Source organism: Nannospalax galili, unplaced genomic scaffold (genome assembly GCF_000622305.1).
Source record: "Nannospalax galili isolate Female #2095 unplaced genomic scaffold, S.galili_v1.0 scaffold336, whole genome shotgun sequence".
In the NCBI taxonomy this organism is placed as follows: domain Eukaryota; kingdom Metazoa; phylum Chordata; class Mammalia; order Rodentia; family Spalacidae; genus Nannospalax; species Nannospalax galili.
The window spans coordinates 6,862,926-6,888,580 of record NW_008343385.1 but is presented as its reverse complement, the minus strand read 5'-3'; the positions used below and the strand labels follow the sequence as shown (position 1 = coordinate 6,888,580).

The 25,655-nt window shown below is 41.0% G+C and overlaps 1 protein-coding gene and 1 pseudogene across 3 annotated transcripts in view; one reads left to right on the top strand and one right to left on the bottom strand.

The window, feature by feature from the left end:
• Positions 1–957: 957 nt before the first annotated feature.
• Gch1 (GTP cyclohydrolase 1) overlaps positions 958–25,655 on the bottom strand; it is a 46,135-nt gene continuing 21,437 nt past the window's right edge. For 2 of the 3 annotated variants that reach the window (XM_029566684.1, XM_008839543.3), the window contains 5 exons: positions 23,232–23,341; positions 17,358–17,413; positions 5,549–5,580; positions 4,596–4,680; positions 958–3,080 (listed from right to left, as the gene is read on the bottom strand). In XM_029566684.1, the coding sequence (XP_029422544.1) occupies positions 2,954–3,080; positions 4,596–4,680; positions 5,549–5,580; positions 17,358–17,413; positions 23,232–23,341 (410 nt within the window). In that variant the 3' untranslated portion in view covers positions 958–2,953. The remainder of the gene's footprint in view (positions 3,081–4,595; positions 4,681–5,548; positions 5,581–17,357; positions 17,414–23,231; positions 23,342–25,655) is intronic. The other variant, XM_029566685.1, reaches the window with a different exon arrangement.
• LOC115071434 lies at positions 18,928–19,778 on the top strand (annotated as a pseudogene).

Below are 25,655 nucleotides of genomic sequence, written 5' to 3'. Positions count from 1 at the left end.
TGGGGACTCATTTCACCTTGAATTTATCTATTCTCACTGTCTGTGGGGGATCCAAGCTCATCATGATATCTATGGAAAGCCTTTTGTTTTTTGGTTTTGAGACAGGGTCTCACTATGTACCCGTGACTGGCCTGGAACTCACCAAGATCCACGTGCCTCTACCTTCCATGGGCTAGGATTAAAGGCATGCACTTCCATGCCCATGGGAACCCTTTCTACTTGGGATGACAAAGGATTTGGGAAAAACTCAGAAGCAGCAGATTGGGCTGGGCCGAGCAGTTCAGTTTTGACACCTGTGACTTTGGTTTGGGATTTTCTACCAGTTAGTGTTCCTTGGGATGGTGAGATTCAATATGCTACATCTGCAAGGAGTAGTGGACTACTCCAGTGCCCAATACCTGGATACATGGACAACCAGGGAGGGTGGGAACCATGTCTAGAGAAGAGGGATGGGGAAGGCCATGTTAGTAGGAGGGCATAAGGTGAGTGGCACAAGGTACAGAGAAACCAGGTAACCCTTTGTTCCCTTAATGCCCAGAGAGAATCCTTCCTTAAATAGGAAAGGAAACCCTTTCCACTTTCTGCTTCTCCCTACCTTCCTTCCTCAACAGCTTCCTAGGAGGAAGAGGTACCGGTCCTTAGAAGGCTGCCATTATCCAATTTAGAATTGGGATAACAGAGGAATATGGAAGTACTTTGATTCCTGACTCTCACCCTAGACCTCCCCTGCCCATTACCAGAAAGAGGCTACAGTTAATAATACTCCCATCATACATCACATAGAAACTGTCAGTGCCTAAGTTACCTTCTGTCAAGGTAACCTCTCATTGAGGTGTATATTCTAAGAGCTTACTGGATGAACGAAGCCCTTATGATGATTATTTTGCTAAATAGAACCAAAATAATCCCACTAATGTGTCATATTTATACTGACGGAAAAAAAAACTTTCACAAGAACAAAATTATAACACTTTAATAATTTAAATAGAACCAACTTCAGGAACACACATATACATACAGAAAATTCAAACAGTGTAATTGAACAGTATTTTTAAGTGCATCAAATTCTTAAAAATCCCCCAAATGAATTCAGCATCATGGATATGAAAAGGTAATTTTGAAGCACTACAGACCAGAGTGAAACAGACAATTGTTACTTCACAGGTAGGGATGAGACAACAGAGATTTCTAAAAACACTTCCACAGAATGTCTCAATGGAGAGTCACTTGAAAGGAATGCAAGCAGTCACAAAAAGATAAAGGTAGAGCTAACAATTTCTTTGGTCCTCTAAGTCACAGTTGCTTTTTTTACTGTGAAATACCAAACATGAGTTGAATGCTTAGCATTCTACCTAGAAATGTCTATCAAGTTAGGCTATGGTTCCTACCAGGTTAGATTTAAAGGGGAACTCAAAATCAACCACAACTACTTTAGAAACTCCAGATACAGAAAGTACCAGGGAAAAGTAGAACTTAAAATTAATTATAAAGTAAAAAATGAAAAAAGCAGCTCTGTCATCATTCTTGATCATCAGTTAAAGAGCGTCTAAGTGCAGAGACAAGACTGCCAGAGGAAGCAAGCAAAGTGATTCATTCTAGTTAAGGAACAGGATCGATTCAAAGAGCTCTGTGTCAACCAAATGAGAGGCTTCTTCATGGCACAACTGTTTGTGTTTTTGCAGGGGAGTTGGGGTGCTGTGCTTTAACTTGGCCCACACTGCCCCAGGTGAGGAAATTTTAAGATAAATAGTAATAAGGCAAGCTTCTTAAACCGAAATCCCTACACGTCTGAACAGACTTACACTGAAGACAAGACCCACATGGACCAGAAAGGAAACTAAAGAGGAGTCCCCAGTGCATCTTCTTGGACACCAACAGCAACAGTAGGCTTGGCCAGAGCAGTGGGCACAGCCCCCATGCAGGCCTCCGTCAGCTCACTCTATGCTCCTTCCAGTCCAGAAGAGCTGGGAGTCTGCAGACCTGATAGGGATGGGCACTCTCAAAAGATCCTGGAAATACTTAAAAAGATTTCATAAGATTTTTAAAAAACTGCTTTGAGGCATCTGTTTGGGAAACACAAAGTAAACTTCCAAGGAACTTTTAAAGGGAAACCAGTGATAACTCATTATGTGCAGAGTTGGCACTTAGAAACTTATAAAATAATGGCTTTCTTTAAAAAATGAAAAGGTATCTACACTCTAAATGGTGTGATATTCTCAAGGCACAGAGAGTTAAACTTCTAAATCCCTGTATGTTGACATGAGAATAAAATCGTAAACAACTCCAGGAATAAATTCCCTGTACTCAAATTTTAAAAAATAGAAGCTGAAAAACGTGCATTTTTAACTCAGCCACAAAATTAAAAACACAAATATTCCACCATTTTCCCTTGGAGACTAATGTTACAGCAGGAACGTTAATAAATATATCAAAAATAAATGTCACTGCTGTTCTCAGAAACATGGTCAAGGCAGAGTAGAGCCCGTGGGTCTTTGAATTCACAGACCAAAGCTGTACATTATACGTAGACTGTTTCTAGCACTTTCTTCAGCATTATACCATGTCTACAGGAGGAGGAAGACACAGTGTAGTGGCCATAGTTCCTTCAGTGCCCAGTGCCCCTCTGCTAATGAGTCAGATTACGATTTCACCCAAATACATGAGTCTCCTCCTTGCCAGCACCCTCAGGTGATCCAGATGGCAGTGGTTGGTGCATATAACCTACACTGTTGGCAGTTCACTTTAACATAGCCACTAAAAAAATGGCCAGAAGAAAGTGGAGGGCTCACCTCTTGGTTAATTATTTTTATTTGAGTTATCTATAAATAATTCTTAAATACAAGTCATGATGAGGAATGAAGTTCACATGTATACCAATTGAAAATGGAATGCACGACCAAGAAAGACAATGCCAGCAGTGGTGGCAGCTGCACGCCACCGAGCACGCCCAAGCTCAGCTCTTGATGAGTGTGAGGAACTCCTCCCGAGTCTTCGGGTCTTCCCGGAACACCCCCAGCATGGTGCTGGTCACAGTTTTACTGTTCATTTTCTGCACCCCTCGCATTACCATACACATGTGTCTATAAATTAAGAAAAACAGAGGTTGTTTAAAGGAGTAGACAATACTGGTTTGTTTTTACTTAGCTAAAAAAGCAGGCCCAGACCAATCCCAGTTCACATTTACCAAGTGTATCAAAATATCCCTTCTCAGAAAAATATTAAACTTTTTCTTGAAATTTTTTACATCATACAGCTTTTATTCTGATCAGTGGTTGAGTCCTTGATACATGAAACAAGAAGGAAAATGGAATTCTCTTCCTGGGTGAAAATAAGATCGGATTATCTACAGAGACACGTGACTTCTAGATCAAAAGAAATTCAGAATTTTTGCTTGAATCACTGTCAGGGCCATGAGGACACTACACAAGTGTGAGTGTCCAGAGAGATACTCAACAATGCTGGCCAGCAGAATCCAGGTAACAATAATCAAAACAACATGGTAAAGTCAGAGGGCATGTATGGTGCAAAATTCAGGGCCTGCCACATTGTGCAGGAAGTTCTAATGTCTGGAGATGTTATAGGAAGTGAAATAAGTCAGGTACAGAAAGACAGCATACGTGTTCCCATCTGATGTGGGATTGAATTTGGGATCCAAGAGTGTATCATACCATGCATAGTGGCATACACCTTTAATCCCAGCACTCAGGGGGCAAGCAAGTGAATTTCTGTTAGTTTGAAGCCAGCCTGGTCTACAGCCAGGGATACATAGTGAGATCTTGTCTCAAAAAAACAAAAACAAAAAAGAGTGGATCACATGGATGCTGAGAGTAGACTATGCTTCCCAGAGGCTGGGAGAGTACACAGGAGGAGAGAGGCTGACCGATGGGCTCTAAGTTACAGTTAAATACAGTGAAGAATCTGGGCCTGCTCTTGTAGAGTGGGGTAGGTAGAAATGACAACACTGTATTGCATTATTTCAAAAGGTAGATAAAAAAGAGTTTAAATGCTTTTACTATTGAGGAAAGATGTTTGAGGAGTTAGGTACATTTAACCTGATTTAAACATTACACAGTGTTCACATGTATCAAAATATCATGTGGCATGCCATAAGCAGTTACTATTTTGTGTTAACTAAAACCACAGTCAGCAATTAATTAAATTAAAAAATAAAAAAGACTTGTTCTTGTTTTTAAAAAGAATTGTCTTTGGTTGCCCTTTTTAGCAATTCTTAGTTTTTCTATTTTGCAAATGTGTGACAAAATATTAGAAAAGCTGCTTGCACTAACAAAATGCTGAAGAAAAAAGCAAGACACAAAAATACCACAGACTAGACACATCTCTACCATGGTGCATATGACTCTCAAACACTTCCACAATTCTCACAAAAGGAAAAAACAACAACAACAACAAAACTTCCCATCCCCTGGTCCCTCTGTCAGCACCACAGTGACTGGGAGAAAAGGCTTCTGGCCTCAGCAGGTAACTGCCAGCAGCCACTGTGCTGCATTCCCTGGGCCTAGAAAAACCGGGCAGCACCAAATGCCCGGTAGGTGTTTGTGCTACTAAGACATCATCGAAGGTAGGCTTGGACTTACGTAGCTTCAATCACTACCCCAACTCCAGCAGGCTGCAAGGCTTCTGTGATAGCTACTGCAATTTGTTTGGTGAGGCGCTCTTGAACTGTGGATGTGACAAAGCTCAGCTGAAAAGTCAGATACAAACAGCTAGAAGCTTTTTTTGCCTCTAGAATATTTGCCATCCTAAAAAGCAGACTTCTGTGAGATTCAACAGCCAAGACACACCAGCTTTTTCCAGTTCGCTTTGTCTGCTGAGTCTTGAGGAAGATCACGGTCAGTTCCCTCATCAGCACTATAGATGCTGAAGAACTCCCTGGCCCCCAGCATCTCACCAGGGAAGAGACTAGAATGGCAACTGTCTCTTGTGTGTGCAGTAAGAGCACAGATGCTGACTACAAGCATCCCCATAGAAGTAGAGTGGAACTAGTAAATAGCGAGCCACAGGATTAACAGAGCAGCTAATTGTTGAAAACCAATGATTTAACCTAAGTAATTCAGTTTCTTATGCTGACAAAAACAGTTTGTCCTTGAACACATAAAAAAGTGCTCACTGAAGCATGCATCTACTGTAAGACTGACAAAATCCTCATCCATCTACTAGAGCAGAGACTGGTTAAGGGATTAGTGTACACAATGGAATTCTAAAGAGCCACAAAGTGAATGAAATGCTTACGGGAGGAGGGGACATGTTTAAGATTTGTTAAATGAAAAAGAAAGGAGGGGAAGTGAGGCCAATCATAAAACATGAGCCCACTTAAACATAAAAAATCTGATTTGAAAATGTTGATAATGTGAAGGAGTATGAGAACACTACAGGGATTTCTCCTGTAGGCTTAAAACATAGACTTTCCCTTTTATACCCTGCCCCAGGAGGTTTTGATTTCTACATCCTATTTATTATAAATAGAACACAAATACTAGCTTTGTAAGAAAAAGAAATGTTTTCTGTGAATCATGGTTGAAAAGTTTACCTTGTAGTCTTCTACTATAGATCTCTACAATCCTAGAAGAGAAAGAATTGTTTTTGTTAGTCATGTTTTGTGAAATGAAATTGGCAAAGCTTCCTTGTAAGACAAGAAAAGGACTTTGTTGCATGGATGATGGGGTGAGGGCAGGGGAGGCTGCTTATGGGAAGGAGAGAGACAGAGATTCAGGTCCCACATGGAGAGGCATCTGAACAGAGACCACCAGTCACACCATGGCAGCACTTATGTCCATAAAGACAGAAGGGGGCGACTAATGAGTCTCCAAGTGTAGCCTTCACTTGGGAAAGACATAATTAGAGGGAAGTAACAGATCTTGCAGCTCCCAAGTCATCAACTTTAGCTAAGTCTCAAGTGTTCTCATTAATTATATTGTTTTAGCAAAGCTTGAAGTTCAAGTTAAAAATAAAAAGGCTATTTGTTAATTAATAGTAGGCCAACCACTGCACCAACTAAATCTATTAGAGTAATCAGATTACAGCATATTAGACTTCTTCATATGTGTCTTTACAAAAGGTTTATATAAATACTGCATAGGCTTAACCCTTTCCCAAAATAAGAGCCTCCTGGTCTTCTAATACAACCTGTCCAGTGACGAATTCTCCCCTTTCTAGATAATAGTGTGAACGGTCCATGTGAGGGTGACAATTCGTGCTATGTATCTTTTCTTTAAAACATTACCATTCACTCATGAATTTGGACTCCATTTAAGAGTTAGTGCCTGGGGCTAGAGAGATGATTTTTTTTTCTTGAGATTTTTTTCAAAACTAGACAAATACTGGGTATCCATATTTTGCTCTGTACTTTAATAGGAATGTCTGACATTTTTTTAAAGACCCCAAAGTACTTGCCTATTTCTGACAGGGAGTTGTTCTCATATCAACAAAAGCATTCATATGGCCAGAGGTGTAGCTCAGTGACACAGCACTTGCCTTGCATGTAAAGGTCCTGGGCTCCATTCCCAACACTGGGAAGAAGGGAGATGGATCATTCATACAGAGGCATACACATACACACACACACACACACACACACACACACACACATTCTTTCTTTTTTAAAAAAAAATTTGGATTATTTACTTGAGTTTTGCCTGTGTGTATACAAGTGCACCATGTGCATGCAATGCCCACAAAGGCCAGAAGAGGGCGTCAGATCTCCTAGAACTTGAGTTATAGATGGTTAGCCACCATGTGGGTGCTGGGAACTGAACCCAGGTCTTCTGCAAGAGCAGCCAGTGCTCTTAACTGCTGAGCCATCTCTTCAGCCCCTCAGGCAGATGTTTACTGAGCACCTACAAGATGTGGCAAATGTTCCCTGTGCTCAGGGAGCTTATTTATCCTTTCTTTGTCTCCTTTTTCAAGTAAGGAGGTCTTCTTAGATTTACCATGCCTTTTCTGCATTTCATACCATTCTTCCAAGTGGAATAAAACACTGTGCCTTCATTTATTTTTAAGACATGGTATAGGGGCTGGAGAGTTCTTGCAGAAGACCTGGGTTCAAATCCCAGCACCCACATGGCAGCTAACAACTGTCCGTAACTCCAGTTCCAAGGGATCCGACAGCCTCTTCTGTCCTCCGAGGGCATTACATGTCATGGATGCACTTACCTATATGCAGGAAATACACACATACACATAATATAAAAATAATAAATAAAATATTTTTTAAAAAGACATGGTTCATTTATTCTAGAATGGTCTTGAACATGCCATGTAGTCTAGGATACACTTCGGATCCTCCTGCCTCTACTGCTTAAGTGCTGGTATCACAGGCATGCACTACTTACCTGGTTTGAGCAGTGTTTGGGATCAAACTCAGAATCCTATGCATGCTAGGCAGGCATTCTACCAACTGACCTACATCCTCAGCCCTTGCCCTCATTCTTGAAAGATAATTTTTTGAAGGCATTTGTTGGGAGTAGAGTTATCATCTGACACTAATAGTTATCTGCCTTCAATGTTGCCATGTACAAGCCAAGTGTCAGTCAGCTACAGTTATTGTGTAGGTAATCAATATTTTTCTCTGTGGCTGTTTTTATGATGTTTGACTATGTATACCCTGAAGGTTACTATGCTGTGTCCTGTAGGGATTTAAATCTGCATCTTATCTGGGACTTTTTAGGCTCCTTGAACCTGAAAGCTAATACTCTACATGTGCTCTGAAAACTTTTCTGGGCTTTACCTTGTCTAACATTGTATCTACCCCATTACCTCTGCTGAGTCTCAGAACTATAATTAAGGGCATATCAGACTCTCAGTCCTCTTAAATTCTCATTCATACTGCCCACTTGTCTCTGGATGATGGTCTGTGCAATTTCCTCAGGACAATCTTCTGGTTCGCTATGTTTTCATCTGTGCCTTATCTGCCATTTAATGAGCAGTGTCATTTATCAGATTTTTTTTCTGTATTTCTCAGAGTTATATTTGGTCTTTTTCCCAATTTTCCTTGACAACTCTGGCTTCTTATTCTTTTGTGGAACTTTCAATATCATATATGTTTCATGTATCTCTACCTGCCAACTCCAGCCATTGCCCTCTTTGTCCATCTGTGGCTCATTTCCTTTTAGTTTTGGTAAACTATCCCTTAAAACTTCATTTGTAAGAATCTTTTGAGTCTTGGATAAAAGTACAGCAAAAAAAGCCATGTGTTCAGGGCTGGAGAGACGACTCAGTGGTTACAAGCACTTGCTGCTCTTGTAGAGGACCAGAGTTCAGTTCCCAGCATCTAAGTCAGGTGGCTCAAAATCACCTATAACTCCACTTTAGAAGATAGAATGCCATCTTCTGGCCTCCATGGGTACTACATTCACACACATATACCACACACAAACCAGGCAGATATACATAAACAAAACTAAAATGAATCATTTTTTTTTTAAATCAGCAGCCAGGTGTGCCAGCATGCAATCCCAGCACTCATGAGGCTAAGGCAGGAGGACTGGTGTCTAAGGCCAGCCTGGACTACATACTAAGTTTCAAGTTAGCCTGGGCTCCATACAAAATCCAATGCCAGGGTGGGGGGGACATTAAAGAATGTCCACTTATTCCTGCTAGCTGCCTGGAAAGCTATCTCCTTGGTGCCATTTTAATTAAATGATTGCCTTGGGATTTTTTTTTTTTTTATGGTCTATTTGAGACAGGGTCTCCCTGTAGCCCCAGCTGTCCTGGAACTCACTACATAGACCAGGCTGGCCTTGAACTCACAGAGATCTGCCTGCCTCTGCCTCCCAAGTGCTGGGATTAAAGGCATACACCACCACACCTGGCTTGCCTTGGGATTTTTAAAGATTTATTTTTATTATTTTTAATTATGTGTACATGTGTGGGCCTGTGTGTGGGTATGTAAGTGCAGGTGCTGGGGTCATAGGCCGTGAGCCGGTGATGTGGGTGCTGGGAACTAAACTCAGGTCCTCTGAAAGAGGTGGTATATACTTTTAACCTAACCGCTGAGCCATCTCTCCAGCACCCCTTTACTGCCCTGTCTTGGGCTTTCTAGAAGCTGCATAGGTAGTGTTCATTTTGACCAGGGCCTTGGGAATACATGCCTACAGGTCTCTTCTTTCTCCTGCTCTTCCTAATCAAGACTCATATTCCTCCTCTGATATGGAGTTGGGATAGATGTGGCTCTAGTGCTGCCCAAGCTCTGTGGATTCTCTCTGGAGTTGCTTGTTTCCCTGGAATACAAGATGCCCATACATGGCAGGGATACCATCCCAACCTCAGTCACCACATTCTCCACTTGAGTAACTATTGTAATGTAAATCACTCATATCGGAATGAGCCTCCTTGGGTCTGAAAAAAGTATTTCAATTAACATGTTAGAATAACATTCAGAATTTTCACAACTATATTTGTAAAAGATCAATCTGTAACTATTTGCTAGCCTTATCATGCTGTTATCAGGAATACGTGCCTTCACCAAATTACTCAAGTAGCCTTAGACTCTTCTATGTTCTTGAATTGTTATTATAATAGAAATTAATGGTAAATTGAGCTCAGGAATACTCATAAAATTGACAACCTAAGGCCAGGTGTGGTGGTACACACCTTTAATCCCAGTACTTGGGAGGCAGAGGCAGGTATACCACTGTGACATGGAGGCCAGCCCAGTCTACATAGCAAGTTCTGGGCCAGCTGGAGCTACAGGAAGACACTGTCTCAAAAAAAAAAAAAGTGGTAGCACTCTGAACTTGGGAGGCAGAGGCAAGTGGATCTCTGTGAGTTCAAGGTCAACGTGGTCAACATAGTGAGTTCCAGGCCAGCTGTGGCTACGGGAGACCCTGTCTCAAAAAAAAAAAAAAAAAGACAATCTAGCCTATTGTTTGCCCTCCAGCATCAATCGGACTTCTCTTTACGTCACTTCCATGCACAGGTCTTCGAGCTCTACTAATGGTCTTTAAAGTTTTGCTGGGCATGTGGCCCACACCTGCAATTCCAGCAATCAAGAGGCTGAGGTAAGAGGACCACCCTGCATTCCAGGCCAGCCTGGGCTACAGAGTACTACCCTGTCTCAAAAAGAAAAGATTTTAAAGTTTTTTTTTTAAGGTTTTAATCTTATTTATTTTTTTAATATTTTATTTATTATTTTTATTTTATGTGTATGCACGTATTGCCTGCATGTAGGTAAGTGCACCCGTGTTGTGCAATGCCACGGAGGTCAGAAGAGGCTGTCGGATCCCCTGGAAGTGGAGTTACGGACAGTTGTTGGCTGTCATGTGGGTGCTGGGATTCGAATCTGGGTCTTCTGCAAGAATAGTCAGTGTTCTTAACCTCTGAGCCATCTCTCCAGCCCCTAATATTTTTATTTTATGTGTATGTGTGTATTGCCTGCATGTAGGTAAGTGCACCCAAGTCGTGCAATACCCATGGAGGTCAGAAGAGGCTGTTGGATCCCCTGGGACTGGAGCTACTGACAGTTGTTAGCTGCCATGTGGGTGCTGGGATTCGAACCTGAGTCTTCTGCAAGAACAACCAGTGTTCTTACCCACTGAGTCATCTCTCCAGCCCCTTTTTTAAAGGTTTTTAAGGCATCAGACAAGGTATTTTCTGCTTTTGGACTTCTGATTTCTACTCTTTGGGGGTTTTCTAACTTACTCCAAAGAACCTGAACTTCATCTTTAAAAGATATGAGTAGTCAGGCATGACGGTGCATGCTTTTAGACCCAGCACTCGGGAGACAGAGGCGGCAAATCTTTGTGAGACTGAGGCCAGCCTGGTCTACCTTGCGAGTTCCAGGCTCTCTGGGGCTACAGGGAGATTCTGTCTCAAAACGAAAAAAAAAAAAAAAAAAAGTTATGAGAAGCCACAAAAGAACAGGGCGACTAGACTAAACCCACACTTGAGAAAGAACACTTGAGTGCACAGAAGAGCAGATTCAAGGAGCCTAAGGAGGGGTCAGCCGAGCAGAGTCGGGAGCTTAGTGCACAGTCCAGGGAAAGATGAGAGACACCCAAGGAGGCAGCAGCAAGATAGCAAGCAGGCAGCACATGCTGGCCAGAAGCAGGGTGCTGTTGGGGGCAGGAGAATCTGAGAGCTGTGGGGGGCCTCCTCCTCACTCCTGCCCCAGATACTTCCAGATGGAACAAAGACTTAACTGTAAAAATGAGCCCATACAAATACAAATAAGCATAAAGCATTTGTGACTCCAGAAAAGTTTATGCAGTTTCTTTATGGAAATATAATACTGTAGAGCCAGGCACAGTAGTACATGCTGGTAGTCCCAGCACTCGGGAGGCTGAAGTAGGAGAATTCCAAATTCAAGGCTGGCCACAGCTACATAGAGAGTTCAAGGCCATTCTGGGTTATGTAGCAATACCCTGTCTCAAAAACAAATGGGCCAGGTGTAGTGGGGTACACCTTTAATCACAGCACTTGGAGGGCAGCGCCTGGTCGCTCTGAGTTCTAGGCTAGCTTAGTCTACATAGTGAGTTCCAAGCCAGTCAGTGCTACATAGTGAGACCCTGTCTTAAAACAACAAGAACAACAAAAACAAAACAAAAATACTCCAAAAACTAACAAAATACTTTAATAAAGCAAAATCAAGAGGTAAAAGAAAACTTAGAAAAATTATTTGTATCACCTACCTATGTCAACACATAAGGAGCTTGTGTAAGTCAGTAATAAAAAAGTAAAAAACAGTATCTTCAGCCATCAGAGAAATTCAAAACTACACTGAGATTCTATCTTATTCTAGTCAGAATCACTAATATCCTAAAAACAACAACAAAACAACAAAGCCTCATGAAGATGCAGGGGAATAAGGAACCTGTACAACATCAGTGGAAATGTAAACTCCGATAGCCATGATGGAAACAGTATGAAAGTTCCTCAAGAAACCTAAAAATACAAGCTATGAGCCCGCTGCACCACTCCCAGCATGTATCCAAAGGAAATGATATCCTGCACACCATGCTTAGCATGGAACTATTCCCAAAAGCTGAGTTATGGAACGAGCCTAGGTGCCTGTTCATCGATGGACAGGCAATGTGAAACACACACAGAGCAGTATTAGTCAAAAAGAAGAATGAAATGTTATCATTGGCAGGAAAATAGATGAAATTAGAAGGCATCATACTAAATGAAATAAATTGAATATAGAAAGGCAAGTATCACGTGTTTTCTCATATGTAGAAAATAAATAAAAAAAGACATGCAAACAAATGGAAAATTAGGACCTTTCAGAAGAAAATTCAACTGTATCCAATTAAAGAAATTCAAACTGGGCTGGGGAACAGTCTCCTTATACTACTCAGGCTGATCTGGGTCCTGTCCTGGGCTCACAGGATCTTCCTGCCTCAGCCTAGAACAACAGGCACAAGCCATCAAGCCTGGTAATATGCTACTTTTATAATGAGAGAAAAAGATCAGGAGAGAAAGGAGAGGCATGAGAGAACATTGCCTCCACAACCCAAAGCCAACTCTACCTTTTTTCTCTCTCCTAGTCACCCTTGCCTAAATCTCTTATTTCTGTCAATCAATCTGGCCCCACCCACTGGACTGTGCCTTGCTCCTACTTTGTTATTTGCCTTTGCTCAGCATTAATCACACATAGAAGTTCTCCCCCATTTAGGACTCTGCTCAGCTCCACCTTTGGCTCTCTCCAGCCCTGACAGCCACTCTTGTCCTGGGTGCTCTGAGCTTGAAACTCCAAAGCAAACTTGCTTTTGGTGCTTGGGCCCAAACCTAGGGCCTTGGGCATAAGATTGGACTTTCTGTGGTACCCGTGACCTCACCCTGTTTGCCCTCCTCGAGGGTACAGCTGTGCCCTCCTCTCTGGTCACCACAGTGGCTGCTACAACAGAATCCTTCCACAGGAGGTACTCGATATACAGGTCAGCCATGACTGTCCCAAGGAATCGCAATTCCAAGTTCAAGATTTAATAATATTCACTCAGCTATTTGAAGGCAAAAAAAAAATCAAATGGCCTTTCAGCAACAAAGAGAATTTCTATTCAGTCCAAGTTTACTCTAGATTTCAACTAGAGTTGAATCCGATCAACTCACTTCTGGCGTTTTCTTGTTACTTAAGGCTTTCCTGTTTGATATTTGACTTCACTGGCACTGAAAGGTCATTCATTTAAAGGTAAGCATACAACAAACTTGACATACAAGATTAAAATGAACAGTGAAGTTTTGCTAAGACATGCAGCTTTCTTTATTTCTCTTCGGTCTCTAAAGAGTCTTACTTCTTACAAGAAATAGGCAGTTGGGAGAGGACTGGAGAGATGCCTCCGTGGTTAAGAGCACTGGCTGCTCTTGCAGAGGACCTGGGTTCAGTTCCCAGCACCCACATGGCAACTAACAACCATCTGTAATTCCAGTTCCAAGAGATCTGACACTCCATTCTGGCCTCCATGGGCACTGCATACACATGGTACACTTACATGCAGGCAAAAACATTTATACACATAAAAAAAATAAGTAAAATCAAGAAAAAAATATTTAAAAATAGGCATTGGATGAAATTTTAGTTGACTTTTCTGTTTAACAGACCCTTTGCTCAAAGGTTTTACAAAATATATGAAAGTAACATACACATGATTCCTTGGTTTGATGTTCTGTTTTATTCTTAAATTTTAATCCTATTAGTTAAGGGTAAATCCCCATGCTAACAATGGGTTCTTTTGTACTGCTTCGTGGGAGATTAATTATCCGAGATCTTTTCTTTTCACTAAGAAAGGACATAACAAGTTGTCCCCTTGTGCCTTGGAGTTATCACTCATACTCTGATCTCACTGGGTCACTCTAGAATCCACTTCTCATAGTGCTGACACAAAGGATGGTCTTCAAGGTCCAGGGGTCTGTGGCTGTGGCTCAATGGTAGAAGCACTCACTTGCCTAGAGTGAGTAAAGCCCTGGGTTTTATCCTTAGCACAGAGGAGAGGGAAATCAAAAGAGCAAGGCTAAGCTTACAGTGCTCTGTGAAACTTCATTTTACTATGGACGCTATCCCCCAACTCCATATTTCCCATATGAACAGTCGGTTACAGTCTCAAAAACGCCAGAATTTCCACGAGAAAGGTGTAGGGTCAGCAGTCTTGCTGGAAGGGGGGGGGGGCAGACGACGACTGAATTTCCACAGTAAGCATGCTGATTTTATAAGACTGCAAACTATAAAACTAAAAAATCACTGATTTTCCTAGAGATTCTATTATTCACAGTTGACATGAAATCATTAGCTTTTATTATTATTTAGGAATAAGTGACTGGGGACAAAATCCTAATAAAAATTACAGTAAGATTGGCTCCCTCCATTGAAGCCAATATTCTTCTTCAGGAGCCCCTTCGCACTGCAGTTAGAGACAATCACCACCAGGAGCCGAGGCACTTCTGAATTTGTGTTAAGGGCCTTGTCCCAACAACAGCTATAGACAGGATATACTATCATTTGTTCAAGGTGCCAAGTAGCCCTAGTATGTGGCATGATTGCTGAACAAAAATGAGGTCAGAAAACTGGGAAGTTGTTTCTCTTTTTAACCCATATTATCCCAAATTTTTAGAGGAAATTAATTAGAAAAAATGGAAATGGAGATAAAGTAAAAAGAACAGCTGTGGAGGGCAGCTGTCAAATTACTGAGGTGGTTTATACAGATTCCAACAAATAATTGAAAAAGATGAGGGTCACCATTGCCAGACTACGCAAGTCCCACTGTCTAAGCAGGAACCCATCAGAGCTACAGAATAGCCAATCACTGAGATTTGCTCCAATTATGACAAGGTCACTGTAACCTCAATCAAGTGATTCCAGATTAGCTTTAAATGCAATGACTACATGTTCACTGCCTACCCTTTCATTTTGTTACACACACACACACACACACACACACACACACACGAACACCCTCCCAGTACTTCCCCCATCACCCAGGATTTACTACTCCATACTAACAAATTATAACACAAAAGGACAGTTAGAGGCAACAAAATACTGGTGGTCTATCAGGGCTATATGAACATAAACCCTCACATTGATTTCCAGCTAAACAGAAGTTGCCATGCATGCATATCACCTCTCCTTCCTAAAACCCAAACCAAAAGTAGTACCTAAAGAATTTTTAAAAATTCATTAACCCAGCCAGATGTGGTGGTGCACGCCTTTAATCCTAGCACTCGGGAGGCAGAGGCAGGCAGATCTGTGAATTCAAGACCAGCCTGGTCTACATAGTAAGTTCCAGGCCAGTTGGTGCTACAGGGTGACCTTGTCTCAAAGAGACCCAGAGAGACAAGAGTAAGCAAAGCTAAGGGAGGCATACCCTTGTGTTTGCAGAGGCAAAGGGCCTAGAAGTGAATGGACTGGCCTGCAAGACTCTCAGAGACACCTGAGGCACAGGTGCAAAGAAAGGTAGGTGGAGGCCAAATCCCCACATGTAGGTTCAATCCAAAGTCTAAAAACAGCTACTCAGATAGCTCACATACTGACAGTATCCCCAGGTGGCTTAGCCTCCATCACTCTGTGACCTCCAGGAGTCCTAGGTAAGATACAAGAACCTTCTAAAATCTGGGAAATAGAAAAGAACGGAAAGATCAGAACATTGAAAGCACTACAAAAATTCCAGAAAAAAGCTGAAAGTGAAGTGGATGAGAGACTCTGAACATAAAGAAGACACTCAAACCTTCATCTGGTCTCCAGGCCCCACAGTGAATAAGAAAACTCCTTCTGGCCTAAAACCATGAAGAATCTGTGTAGATACAGAAGTCCTAATTGGTCATTCATCCCTAAGTGTGCCCATTGGACTTCAGACTGGACACAAACCATTAGTATCAGAAACACAGAGAGAAGCCATATGAATGTAAGGAGGGAAGATGGGAAGACTTCAGTTATCCTCAGTGCTTTCTGAAACATGCAAAGATTCACACCAGAGAGAAATACTATGTAAATAAGCAATGTGGGAAAACCTTCAGTGGTTACAGTTCCTTTCTAGACACAGCAGAACTCACACTGGAGAGAAACCCTGTGCGTAAGCAATAGGAAAATCCTTTACTTGTCCCAGTTCTTTCTTTCACATGAAAGGATTCACAGTGGATAGATAGCCTATGAATGTGTTTTGTGGGCAGCTTTAGAATACAAGAATGAATTCAGTGTGGAGAAAAACCCTACATGTATACTCAATGTGGGAAACACTTCACTTTTGTTGTTGTTTTTCCCTTTGTAAACATGAAAGTATTAACACTATAGAGAAACCTATCTGTGTCAGTAATGTTGGAAAGCACCAATCAATCCAGTTCTGTTTGAAAACATCAAAGGATTCATATTGGCCAAAATCCCCAATAAAGCACGAGAAGGCTGCATTATCACAAGCCCTTTTCTAGTACCCATAAGAATATACAGTGGAGGGGCTGAAGAGATGGCTCAGCGGTTAAGAACATGGGTTCTTCTTACAGAACACCCAGGTTCAAATCCCAGCATCCATGTGGCAGCTAACAACTGTCCGTCACTCCAGTTCCAGGGGATCTGACCACTTCTTCTGTCCTCCTCGGGCACTGAATGACATGGGTGCACTTACATACATGCAGGCAATTCACACATACACAAAACAAAAATAGTAAAGAAAAAGTTTTTAAAAGAGAATACACAGTGGAAGGAACTCATTAAAGTGGTGTATGGGAAAGCCTTTAGTTGTCTCCAATCCATTCATAGATACAAAAAAACACACCATGGCAAGAAGCTTTGAATAGTGAGATGGGCAAAGGTCTTCAATTAGTGTGCATTCACTAAGAAGCAGTATTTGCTTTGGAGGGATATTTGACATATATCTTCATAAGACTTGCTCTTACTGTATGAAGCCAACTCCAGTTTCCTGGTCCTGTTTTCACATACATGACTTATTATATGAACACTGAAATACTTCCTACAAGGCACTGGACAACTGTTCTCCATAAATATAAGTGTTCTTCTATATCCTTCCTTGCCAAAGTCTAAAGACAGTGATATACAGTTAAACCCCAACCCATGTTTCCTCTTTCACCCTTACTGTTAACTAATCCTCCACTGAGGGGTGGATTGAAGGCAACCTTGAATCTTACCCAGTTAGGGAGAACTACAAAGAAAGTTGTAAGCTGACACTTCAATGATAGGTTGGGAGAGAAGGGGATAAGCTGTGGGGGAGAAGACAGAGGCATGAGTGTTTCAGCTCCCTAAGTAGGATTGCCTTTGAAATTATGGATTTTTAAGCTGCAATATGACTTCTAAGTTAGATCAGTATAGGTAGAGGAAGAAATCTTGATGAGAAAAGTTATTAGCAGATAGGAACAATTCTATAAACCTATTTTCCTGTTCACCATCCAGTCATACTTACCTGGCAAGTTTGCTGAGGCCAAGGACTTGCTTGTTAGGAAGATAACCAATGTGGACCTTCAGAGAAGAGACAGAAATTATCATCTAAATGAAGACACAGACAACACGTCTTGATAACAACATAAGGAAGTATAGGAATACTATACTGTACATACATGTAAATTCATCACAGGGATGATGTGTCTTTAAAACCCATGAAAGCTTTAAGACTTAAAAATCTAGCAATTTTCCGGGTGTGGTAGGACACGCCTTTAATCCCAGCACTCCGGAGACAGAGGCAGGCGGATCTCTGTGAGTTCAAGGCCAGCCTGGTCTACATAGTGAGTTCCAGGACAGCTGGGGCTACAGGGAGACCCTGTCTCAAAGACAAAAAAAAAAAAAATCTAGTAATTTAGCGTCCCCAGACATTCCTCAATGCAAATTCATCTACTGAGGTCTATTCACCCTATCTAGAGTCTCTCGTTTTTGGAAGATCAGCTCTTCCTCACCCAGCAAATCAGTTCCCAATATTTTTTTCAGTGAAGATTGGGGTTTGCTGTCCATTTCCCCAGTTCTATACTGGGTTTTTGTCTACTTGAGTTTGCATGGGTCTTGTGCATGCTGAGACCATTGCTGTAAACTTGACACAATAGGCCTTAACACAAATGACAGAATGTATGAATTCCAGTGGGGGGCCATGGGGAAAGGGGTATAAAGATGATTAAGATTGAGATGTTCTGTAGGAAATACACAAAAATTCAATTAAAAAAATTTTTTAAATCAAGCAATCACACACATTTAAAAATCATATAAAACTAGCTGGGCGTGGTGGCGCACGCCTTTAATCCCGGCAGAGGCAGAGGCAGAGGCAGGCGGATCTCTGTGAGTTAAAGGCCAGCCTGGTCCACATAGTGAGTTCCAGGACAGCTGGGGCTACAGGGAGACCCTGTCTCAAAAAGAAAAGAAAAGAAAAAAAAAGACAGTAAAAGACAGCTATACAAGAACTGTTTGAGGGGCTAGTGAGTACCTCTTGGGGACTGAAGAAACAGTTTGGTAAAGATCACCGGCTGCTCTTTCAAAGGACCCAAGTTCAGTTCCCCACACCCACATGGTGGCTAAAAGCCATCAATAACTACAATTCCAGGGATCCAAGTCCTCTTCTGACCTCTGTGGCACTGCACAATACGGGTGCACTCACATACATGCAGGCAATACACTCATACACATAAAATAAAAATAATAAATAAAATATTTTTTTAAAAAAGAACTGTTTTGTTACACAGATGCCAATTTTAAAGTACAGTTATGATGTTCCTGGGTAAGGTTAAATTCTTGATACAAATCTGGACGTCTTTCCTCTATCAAGGGAAAAAATAAATATTCAGTAAAAGGAAAATGACCCTTTTTCAGGAGAGACTCCTTTCAATGCAGAAACTGGATATATAAATGTTGCCATTCCATGCATCACAGTGGCCTTAAGAATCCCACTCCTGAGCCCTGCTATACAGACACCCCTATGCCCTTTCATGCTTGATTGCCCCTTCTAAGCTGCTGGAGAGCTCCAACATCTGACAGGGAAAAAAGGACACAGCCACCATTGTGGCTCTGCAAGAACATGGGTCTATGAACTGGATTCTTGCCAGGACCTGCAACAACACACATCTATTACTGTTATCTTAAAGAGGACCAGTGCACAGCGATGGTTGAATGTTACCGCTTGCTGAGCCAACAACTAAGGTATAAGAAAACATTAGCTCTTTTAAAAGGCTACTTACTATTAGAGGTCATTTTGGCAATTAACCAAACATAAACTTACAGGTACAGCTGCATGATGAATGCCAACATTAAACAGTTTTCATTTGTTCATTTAATATTGAGCATGCATTTATAGAAACCATGTAGTAGTACTTAGTGAGCATTATGCTTTAAGAGTTTGAGAGTTTTTCTGCCAGAGCAGTCATCTTCTAGTGATTCGCCAAAATGATAAACATAGAGGGAAAGAGAAGAGGTATTTGCTATATGTTCTCTAGGCCTTTTAGAAAACATGGAGTTGTTCCTTTGGTCACATATATGTAAATCTACAAGAAGGGTGATATTGTAGGCATTAAAGGAATGGGTACTATTCAAAAAGGAATGCCCCATGGATATTACCATGGCAAAACTGGGAGAGTCTACGTCACTCAGCATGCTGTTGGCATTTTTGCAAACAAGCAAGTTAAGGGCAAGGTTCTTGCCAAGAGAATTAACGTGCATGAATGAAAATGACCAGAAAAAAAAAGGAAGCCAAGGAGAAAGGAACCTGGGTTCAGTTGTAGCGCCAGCCCGCCCCACCCAGAGAAGCACACTTTGTGAGAACTAACGGAAAAGAGCCTGAGCTGCTGGAGCCCATTCCCTATGAATTCATGGCTTAATATACAAGAAGAAATAAAAGCCCTAGATGTAATAGTGTTTTCTTTAAAAAAAAAAAAAAGAGTTTGAGAACTATCCTCTTGAAATAAAGGAGCACCTGAGTGCTAGGCATTTCAAAGAAAAATTAGAGAATTATAAGTTTCCCATAGAAAGCTGGGCGTGGTTGCCCACGCCTTTAATCCCAGCACTCAGGAGGCAGAATTCAAGGCCAGCCTGGTCTACATAGTGAGTTCCAGGACAGCTGGGGCTACAGGGAAACTCTGTCTCAAAAAGACCGAAAAAAAAAAAAAAAAAAAGTTTACCATAGAACCAAGGTTTTCTATACCACATGAAATCTGTATACTTGTATGGTGAGCAAGAAAGTGTTTATAGCTTGGACTATGTTCCTTAACATCCTACGTCATTTGAATGCCCACTTTTGAAGAGTATCACACTAAATGATATATCTAAAAGACAAAGCTAGCAAGAACACAAACACAGGCCAGGCATGGTGGCGACAACCTTTAATCCCAGCACTCTGGAGGCAGAGGCAGGTGGATCTCTGTGAGTTCGAGGCCAGACTGGTCTACATAGTGAGTTCTAGGCCAGCTGGGGCTACTGGGAGACCCTTTCTCAAAAAGACAAAAAAAAAAAAAAAAAAAAGAACTTAAACACTTAAACACAGAAATCATCATCACTGCAGACATCAGAATGCAACAGAGAAAGACTAAGAACAGGGCCTTGGGTGCCGTCCAGCAAGTCCACTAATTTTCTACATTTTTCTGGACAAGCCTGTCTTCTCACCTACAACAAAAGGCAGAGATGAGCAGAAAGGTTCCCTCATGATTAATTTGGATGGCCAGACACTGCATGCTTCCTGATGTGATAGAAAGTGAAGTCCCCAGCACCCTGTGAACTACTTCTGTCAGAAATGCTTAGCCTAGAAGCATAAATCTAATCCAGTTTATAGGCAGTCCAGGGGGTGCATGGAACAAATCCGGAAGGTTAGACCGCTCTGCAGAATAACTACTCTTCACTAGGAGGGCTATTTCAAAAGAAAAGGCACTTAAGACACACAATCGAATGCAATGTAAATACAAATGTGACTCCTTTTTTCTTTTCAATACTGAAAAGGTTGAACTGAGGCCGTCATGTATGCTAGGTAAGCATTCTACTCCTGAGTCTCTACGTTCCCAGCCTAATGTGACTATTAACTAGATTCCTTAAACAGATTGGCAGTAAAATTTTCTGAAACTGGAAAAAATATGGGCTATTACATGCTACTTAAGGTAATCTATATTAATTCTGTGGTTGTTTGTGAATAAGAAACATTTTAGAGATGCATATTAATTGCTAGTGTGAGTCAGTAAATATTTCAGAAATGCCAACAAATAATTAGTGCTACGTACAACACATTCTATATTCTTTAATAAGTCTGAAAGACCTATTGTTAATTTACCAAATTGGGTTTTTTTTCTTTTTAATAACAATTTCCAGAGCAAAGATAGATCTCTTTCAAAAGTGGCTACAAAATTTTTAGGTTCACAGTTGAATTAATACAGTTATACAATATTGAACTCAGTATAAACCCTGTAAGACATAAAATTGAATGAGTTTTTAACCTTTAAAAAATATCTCCATTTCATTTTAAAATATACTGTTTCTTACAGAAAGACCCATTGTTTTTGCTAATAACACTTAGATGTTAGCACATGTGTCTCTAATCTGTATGTATCTGATTATTACTAGTCATGGTTGGTTGCACCTGGATCCTTGGCACTTGTGTATGGATATAAAGTCATCTAATCCTCATCTTTTAAAGAGACATACTAGAAGATACTATGGAAAAAACTATGTCTGGGATTTGCCTTTATATTGAACCATAAGGGTCTAGTCTATGTATTATATGATTGGTCCTGTCCTGATGACTGCTAAACCTAGTTAACAGGAACATGAAACTGCATAGTACTAGTCTTTCTGTTATTATATATGTTTGAAATTTTCCATGATAAAAGTGTTGAAAGAGATAGGGGCAGGGGAGGGAAGGAGGGAAAGAGGGAAGTAGGAAGAGAGAAGGAGGGGGCGAGAGATAAGAGAACACTACTACATAGAGAACTGAATGCTAACTTCAGAGGGAAGTGTCAAGTGCTAGAGGAATGTTCAACAATGAGCTCTCCTGTATACTTCTGGGAGGGCAAACTGGTATAACCACTTTGCAGAGCCAAAGGTGAGCACTGAGTAAGGTGAACACAGGTATACCTTAGGATCCCACAATCCCTCCTAGATACATCCCTAAAGAAATGCATGCATCCCTAAAAGAGGCAGGCAGATCTCTGGGAGTTCAAGGCCAGCCTGGTCTACGTAGTGAGTTCCAGGCCAGCTGGGGCTACAGGGAGACCCTGTCTCAAAAAGACAAAGGAAAAAAAAGAAAAGAAAAAGACATGCATGCATATGTACACCAAAAGAAAGCTGACAGCAGCATTGTTTGTAATGGTAACAAAAGAAGAGAATAATATAAATGCCCACCAAGAGCAGAACGTAAACTGTGGTGTGTTTGTACAATGTAATAATACATAGCAATGAACACAAACACAACTTTGTGTGCTGTGCTGTTTCTGTTTTACCTCCATAAGAAACCAAAATGAAATAACAAAAATGAAGCAATATTAATACTTATTAATTTTAGGTAATGGCTATTCATATTATCTCCTACAAGTGTTCTGTTTGAAAATAAATAACAAGAAGTCAAAATAGAATTAAACTATTATGGAGTAGGGGAAATAGGACATCTCTTTCTCGTTTGCTTACATGTTCTCAAAGGTGTGTTTAATGACAAGATACTAGATGACTTCTTATCTATCTTGCAGCTGATTCTTTTTTCCTAATATAAAAAGGGATGGAATCAAATTAAATCCTCTAATACCATAACTTCTGGCTCCAGAAACTGCAGTCGTCCCTGCTCATGTCGTGTGATTCTCTGCACACATAGATTTTGGATAAAACAAATTCACTCAAAATAAAGGACAAAGGTTTTGAGAGCCTGCAGCAACTACCTTTAAGAAAATGCTACTTTGACCTCAGTATTCTAACCTATTAACATGGTATTTAAGATGAAAGGCTGGTCCCTGAACCATCTGCTTTGTGTTTTGTCGCTGTTATTGTTGTTGAGACAGAGTCTCCCTATGTAGCACCGGCTGGCTTCAAACTCCCCATCCTCCTGCCTCTACCTCCTGGGTGCTGGAGTTATCAGCATATGCCACCACACACAGCTTGGTTTCATTTTCAAATTTTCAATTATTAGATTAGATATATTGATAAATAGTAAAAACTTATGTGTAACTGTAAATGTTGAGAATTTTAGGAATTAGCTGACAGTTTTAAATGTAATTATCCTACTTTCAAGACCCACCTGCCTCTGCCTCCCGAGTGCTGGGATTAAAGGCGTGCGCCACCATGCCCAGCTTTCAATATACTTTTTTTAATTATTAGGAAACAAGGAAAACCTTACCCTTCCGACAAATGGAACAAGGTGATGTTCACACATAGAAAACATATCTATGTCCTTCACAATCACCATCTCATCATGATCTTCATCAAATATGGCATCATTCAGGACATCTGAAACCAGGAAATACAAGGTAGAAAGCCACTATAATTAAACATGAAAGATAGTAAATATTTTAAAAGTAATCCCCACCAAAACATTAAGGAAATAAAATGTTCAACTAGTTAATTTTCGCTATTAAATTATCAAAGTCCTTTTCTTTAAATGACATAACACATTCTTGAACAATGTTTCATGAAAAAATGCTGACTTAAAAATACATTTGTGGTGGCACACACCTGTAGTCCCAGAACTTGGGAGGCAGAGGCAGGCAGATCTCTGTGAGTTCAAGACCAGCCTGGACTACATAGTGAGTTCCAGGACAGCTGGGGCCACAGGGAGACCCTGCTTCAAAAAAAAAAAAAAATACATTTGTAGGAGCTGGAGAGAGAGCCCAGTGTAAGAGCACCAGCTGCTCCTGCAGTGGACCTTGGTTCAGTTCCCAGCACCCACATGGCAGCTAACAACCATTCATAACTCCATTTCAGGAGATCCAATGCCCTCTTCTGACCTCCTTGGACATTGCACAATACAGGTGCACTTACATACATACAAGCAAAACACTCATACAAATAATAAATATTTTTTAAAACTATATTTTTTCAGGCCAGCCTGGTCTACATAGTGAGTTCCAGGACAGCTGGGGCTACAGGGAGACCCTGTCTCAAAAAGATCAAAAAAAAAAAACAACTATATTTTCTCTCTGATGGATATGCACAAAGCCTTTATGAGAAAAACACTAAATCTTAGCCCTCCAACTTCTGAGGCCAGATCCATATGCCTGTAAACTTGACCTCTACTGTCAGTTCCCCAGATAATTTTCTACACTTTGCAAAGTTTTCTACTTACTGTGGGCAAGCAACAGACTTAGTCTAAATGGTCACCTTCCTAAAGAAAATGTCCTATAGCTTGCAAGTATATAGCTCTCTAGGGATCAGTGGGCTTATGTAAGCTGTGAACCTCAGGCATACGACCAGGCAAGCAAAAGATATTTAAAACAAAAGCTTTATGTTCAAAAGTTGCACTTAGTGAGTGTCCCTAAGTCATCTGCAAAGCAGATTAAGCAGATGATGTCCTCAGAAGCATTGCACTCTCCCTCTCTAATATTCTGTGATGGCAGGAGCATCCTGTCCTGGATGCTGAGAAAGATAAAGGGAAATGAGGCACAGTCGTCACCACTGTAATATAGCCATGGTATTGACAACAGGCTGATATTGTACATGTCATGTGACATTGTCAAATAAGAAAAGTGCTACATAAAAGGTGTTGTCTCTTTTTGGTGCCTTTTGAAGTGCTATATATAGTGTATTTGCTATATATAAGAGAGTACACTAAATTGGGTTGGGTCCATGGGAGGGAGGTGCAGTTAGGGGAGGGGAATCTAAACACTGTCAAACTATATTGTGTAAAAATTGAAAAAATTCAAGAAAAACTAAAATTTAAAAAAAGGTGTCTCCCTTTTATAAAATAAATATATGCATAGAAAACCCCTGCACTGCGAACCCGGTAGCTGTGTCCTTAAGGATCTGAACCCAATCCACACAGTACAATGAGACAGGAGTAGGGAGGTGAGTGTGGCTTTGGGGCCAGCACAGATGCCTTCCCTCAAAAAGGCAGGCTATGAGTCACCAGGAAGATGTTCAAACGCCCACTCCTGCTGCCTGACCTTGGGCTGCTCACCTGCTCCTAAAGCAGGGGCTCTAGATACTGAGTCATCGAGTCTCATCCCCTGAGTCAGGCTATTCACAGCTGCTTTGGATTGTGTGGTAGGAAAGTCATTAGTGCAGCCAGCAAGAGTGAACGTGTGGGGTTTAAACACACAGACCAAGAGCATAAGGCCTGGGCAGGAAAGAGCTCACTCATTCTGTAAGTAAACAGTCCTTCCCCAACAGGTTTTCTGTTCCGAATATGCTGCCCTGACCTTTGATCATATTTCTGAATATAGCTTCTTAGTGTTCCCAGAAGTACCCGGGATTTCTCCAAGAGTTTAATATCATGATACTGCAGCTCACCAAACTCTTTAGTCACAAGAAACATGACTGGGAGTGAGAACAAAAAAATTATTTCCTAAAGAACAAAAGGGAGTCACCAAATGTCTGACATTCATTTTCTCTGGAAAAAAAAAATCTCCATTTTAAGTGCTCGTGACAGTCACATGGCACAAATGAAAATCAGTCCTTGAAGCTGGACATGGTAGTGGGAAGCCTTTGATTCCAGCAAGTTCAAGGCCAGCCTGGTCTACATAGCAAGTACCAGGCCACCTGGGGCTATAGGGAAACCTCTCAAAAAGACAAAAAAAAAAAAGAAAGAAAGAAAGAAAGAAAGAAA